The sequence below is a fragment of the Rhinopithecus bieti genome, unplaced genomic scaffold, assembly GCF_001698545.2.
Source record: "Rhinopithecus bieti isolate Rb0 unplaced genomic scaffold, ASM169854v2 scaffold_6710, whole genome shotgun sequence".
NCBI classification, from domain to species: Eukaryota; Metazoa; Chordata; class Mammalia; order Primates; family Cercopithecidae; genus Rhinopithecus; species Rhinopithecus bieti.
Genome location: NW_016805362.1, coordinates 157,512 through 162,669, shown reverse-complemented (window position 1 = coordinate 162,669; position 5,158 = coordinate 157,512). Strand labels below are relative to the sequence as shown.

At 44.9% G+C, this 5,158-nt stretch overlaps 1 protein-coding gene across 1 annotated transcript in view; it reads left to right on the top strand.

Moving 5' to 3' along the window:
• The window catches only part of ARMS2 (age-related maculopathy susceptibility 2), a 6,925-nt gene extending 3,095 nt beyond the window's left edge, over positions 1 to 3,830 (top strand). The window contains 3 exon segments of the mRNA XM_017872232.1: positions 3,484 to 3,651; positions 3,654 to 3,817; positions 3,819 to 3,830. Coding sequence (XP_017727721.1) covers positions 3,484 to 3,651; positions 3,654 to 3,817; positions 3,819 to 3,830 — 344 coding nt within the window.
• Positions 3,831 to 5,158: the final 1,328 nt, after the last annotated feature.

Genomic DNA, 5,158 nt, shown 5'->3' with positions numbered 1-5,158 from the left:
TTTTTTTTTTTTTTTTTTTTTTTGAGATGGAGTCACCCGGGCTGGAGTGCAATGGCATGATTTTGGTTCACTGTAACCTCTGCCTCCCTGGTTCAAGCGATTCTCCTGCCTCAGCCTCTCCAGTAGCTTGGATTACAGGTGTGTGCCATGACGCCCGGCTACTTTTTGTATTTTTGGTAGAGATGAAGCGTCGCCATGTTGGCCAGGCTGGTCTCCAACTCCTCAAGTGATCTGCCTGGTTTGGCCTCCCAAAGTGCTGGGATTACAGGCCTGAGCCACCAAGTCCAGCCAACACAGTCAATTTTAAAACATTTTTCTTATCTCAAAAAGAAACCCCATACTCTTTAGCTATTCTTTTATTTTCTATTAAATTTATTTTTTCTTTTTTTTTGTTTTTTTTTTTGAGATGGAGTCTGGCTCTGTCACCCAGGCTGGAGTTCAGTGGCTCAGTCTTGATTCACTGCAACCTCCGCCTCCTGGGTTTAAGTGATTCTCCTACCTCAGCCTCCTGTGTAGCTGGCATTACAGGCACACACCACCACGCCCTGCGAATTTTTGTATTTTTAGTAGAGACAGGGTTTCACCATGTTGGCTAGGCTGATCTGGAACTCCTGACCTCAAGTGATCTGCCCGCCTCGGCCTCCCAACGTGCTGGGATTACAGGTGTGAGCCACCGTACCTGGCCAACTATTTTAAAAATTTTTAAGAGACTGAGTCTCGCTTTGTCACCCAGTCCGGTGCAGTGGCAGGATCATGGCTTACTTCAGCCTTAAACTCCTGGGATCAAGCAATCCTCCCACCTCAGCCCCTTGAGTAGCTGGGAAAACAAGTGTGCACAGTCACTAAACTAAAAAAAAAACCTTTTATTATTATTATTATTTTTTGTAGGGGTGGGTTTTTGTTATGTTGCCTAGGCTGGTTTCAAAGTCCTGGCCTCAAGCAATCCTCCTGCTTCATCCTCCCAAAGTGCTGGGATTACAGGCATGAGCCACTGTGCCCAGCCTCTGCCCACTCTTCTAGCCCTAAGCAAGCAGGAATCTATTTTCTGTCTCTGTAGATTTTCCTGTTATACACATTTCTTATGAATGAAATCATATAATATGTTGTCTTTTGTTTCTGGCTTCTTTCATTTAGCACCATGCTTTCAGTGTTCACCATGTCATAGTGGGTATTTTATTCTTTTTTATGGCTAAATAGTATTTCATTTTATGGATATGCCATAATTTGTTTATCTGTTATCAGTTGATGGACATTTGGGTTATTTCTACCTTTGGGCTGTTATGAATAGTGCTGCTATGAACATGTGTGTTCCAGTTTCTGTGTGGACACATGTTTTCCTTTCTCCTGGGTAGCTACCTAGGAATGGAAATGCTGGGTCATATGTTGACTCTGTTGGAAGAACTGCCAGACTGTTTTCCAAAGCAGCTGTACCATTTTTTTTTTTTTTTTTTTGAGACGGAGTCTCGCTCTGTCACTCAGGCTGGAGTGCAGTGGCCAGATCTCAGCTCACTGCAAGCTCCGCCTCCCGGGTTCCCGCCATTCTCCTGCCTCAGCCTCCTGAGTAGCTGGGACTACAGGTGCCCGCCACCTCGCCCGGCTAGTTTTTTGTATTTTAGGAGAGACGGGGTTTCACCGTGTTAGCCAGGATGGTCTCGATCTCCTGACCTCGTGATCCACCCGTCTCGGCCTCCCAAAGTGCTAGGATTACAGGCTTGAGCCACCGCGCCCGGCCAGCAGCTGTACCATTTTACATTCCCACTAGCAGTGCATGAGGATTCTGATTTCTCCACATCCTCCCGATACTTGTTATCATCTGACTTTTTGATTCTGACCACCCTAGTGCCTATGAAGTAGTATCTCAGTGTGGTTTTGATTTGTTGATTTGCTGATGACTAAAGATGCTCAGCATCTTCTTATGTGCTTATTTGTGCTCTTAGAGTTTTTAATTCAGTTGATCTGGAGTAGTTCTTTTTTCCTTTTATTTTTGATTTTTTTGAGACAGAGTTTTTCTCGGTCACCAGGCTGGATGGAGTGCAGTGGCGCAATCTCGGCTCACTGCAACCTCCGACTCCCTGGTTCAAGCTATTCTCCTGCCTCAGCCTCCCGAGTAGCTGGGATTACAGGCCCGCACTACCATGCCCAGCTAATTTTTGTATCTTTAGTAGAGCCAGGTTTTCACCATGTTAGCCATGATGGTCTCAATCTCCTGAACTCGTGATCCACCCACCTCGGCTTCCCAAAGTGATGGGATTACAGCCGTGAGCCACGGTGACTGGCTTTTTTTTTTCCTTTAAAAAAGTGTTTGGCTGGGAGTAGTGGTTCACACTTGTAATCCCAACACTTTGGGAGGCTGAGGCAGGAGGATCACTTGAGCCCAGGACTTCAAGACCTGCCTGGGCAATATAGCAAGACCCCATCTCTAAAAAAAAAAAAAAAAAAGTAAATTAGCCAGGTGTGGTGCTGCACACCTGTGTCCCAGCTCCTTGGAAGGCTGAGGTAGGAGGATCACCTGAGCCCAGGATTATGAGGCTGCAGTGAGCCATGATCATGCCACTGGACTCCAGCCTGGGTGACAAAGTGAGACCCTGTCTCAGAAAAAAAAAAAAGGTGGGGGGGCCTGGGTGTGGTGGCTTATGCCTGTAACCCTAGCACTTTTGCAGGCAGATTGCTTGAGCTCAGGAGTTCAATACCAGCCTGGCAACATGGCAAAACCTGGTCTCTATGAAAAATATAAAAAATAGCTGGGTGTGGTGGTGCACATCTGTGGCTGTAGTCCCAGCTATTCGGGTGGCTGAGGTGGGAGGATCACCTGAGCCTGGGGAGGTTGAGGCCACAGTGAGCTGTGGTCCTACCACTGCACTCCAGCCTGGACAACAGAATGAGACTCCATCTCAAAAAAAAAAAAAAAAAAAAAAAAAAAAAAAAAAGTTTTTTCTTTTGAAATAATTTTAGGTTTAGAGAAAAGTCGAAAAATAGTAAAAAAACAAAAAACAACTCCCCCCCTCCAAAAAAACTCTCATTTACCCTTAACCCAGATTTCCCGAATGCTTACCACCCTTGCTACATCATTCTAGTTCCTGGAAACATTTAAAGCATGTGAAACATTTAAAACATTTAAGTTGCAGGCTTTAAGTTGCACTTCCTTTACTTCTAAATATTTCAGTGTGTTTTTCTTGAAAAAAAAAATGTTCTCATACCACAGTAACACGATCAAAATTGGAAAATCAACATTGATTCAATACTATGATCTATAATCAAGTTTGTTTTTTTTTTTCCAAATCCCTGGGTCTCAGCATTTTTTTAAAGCTTCACAGATGATTTCAGTGGATACTAGGGACCTCTGTTGCCTCCTCTGGCAGAGCAGGACTGAGGGGTGGACCCTCCCTGAGACCACCCAACAATTTAAGGTGGAGTTATCAGGGCGCCTGACTCCTGGGGGCATTTTTGTGTGACGGGAAAAGACAGTGCTCCTGGCTGAGTGAGATGGCAGCTGGCTTGGCAAGGGGATAGCACCTTTGTCACCACGTCATGTCCCTGTACTCTATGTGCTGCACCTGCACCCAGGACCGACGGTAACTGAGGCGGAGGGGAAAGGAGGGCCTGAGATGGCAAGTGTGTCCTCCTTGGTGGTTCCTGTGTCCTTCATTTCCACCCGCGAGAGTCTGTGCTGGACACTGGAGTTGGTGGAGAAGGAGCCAGTGACAGGCAGAGGAGCAAACTATCTTTATCACACTCCAAGATCCCAGCTGCTAAAATCCACACTGAGCTCTACTTACCAGCCTTCTTCTCTCTTGCCGGAACCTCCTCTGTACTCAGACCAGCAGCCTTAGCACCACCTCACACTGGTAAGAAATGCAGATGATCAGGCCTTACCCCAGATCTATTAAATCAGAAATTCTGGAGTGGCGCCCTGCAGCTTGCATTTTAACCAGGCTTCAGGTGCTTCTGATGCATGCTCAGGTTTGAGCACCACTGGCCACAGGGAGGCCGAGGCAGGGCCCAGGGTCAATTCAACCCTCCTCTGGTTGAATAGCTGGAGAGTTGGGAATATCAGTCAATATTTCCAGTGCACCTGCTACAAGCCAGAAAAAGGAACAAGAAGACACAGTGGGTCTGAGAAAGTGATGGGGTGAGCAGAAACCCAAAGCCCATAGAAGGCCATCCGAGTGGCCCCTCGAGTAGGTGAACTGGCTTTAGGGTTTACTGAAGGAGGTGGAAACCTCAGCCTGCTTCTTGTCTGGGTTGTTATAGGAGTCATTTAGAAAGCTGTACCATTTTTTCAATATTCTCACTACTTTCCAACGCTCATTTTTCCTGCTCATTTCTGGATTGAAAAAATGCCTTGGCTGTATGTGTAAGAAAACAACCATGCAAGTTTGTAGAGAAAGAATCTGGGCCTTCTAGGTCACGTTGGTTTAAAACTTGGACATCAAGCACCTTAGAGACCATGTTGCCAAATAAGCTTAGTAAATGCTTTCTAATGCTTACGAACTGTGGCGCTTTGTGCTTGCTGTAGTACTATCTAATTAGACAAATGAAAGAACTCAAAGGTTGCGCCCCTTCCGTCTCTTAATTTTTTTTTTTATAAGCAGATTTAAAATTCTGGCTCATAATGTCCTTGATTCAATGTTAAACCATTTTGCCTAAATGGCAGCAAGTTCTAAATGTGAGGGCGCTCAGCTTTTCAAGCTGCTCCTGAATGACAGAAAATTGACAAGCTGTCATTCAAGACCTTTTGGTAGCTGCCTGGGGTTCTGTTTGAATCGTATCTGTCTGATACTTTACCATGGAGAGTGAAAAATTTGATCACATGCCATGCTTTTAATTTGCTAAAGCAAATAGGTTGGAAGGAGTCAATGCAAAGATGGACTGCTGGTCTCATGCAACTGATTTAGGGGAAGGGTTTGCCTAAATTAATAAAAGATCTGAATTATAGATCTTAAATACGTAGAATTTAAAGGCTTAAAAAGAAACTGGGCAGCAGCAGGCCTGGGGTTGGCTTTTAAGTATCCTTATTTAACTAATAGACATGAATTGATATTTTGTTTTGATTTGATATTAGAAATGCTAGTACTGGAGCCTCTGAGCCTACTCTGGCTCGAGAGGCTGCCCTATCTAAAAAACAAGAAAAAAGAAAAAAAGAAATGCTGGTACTGTA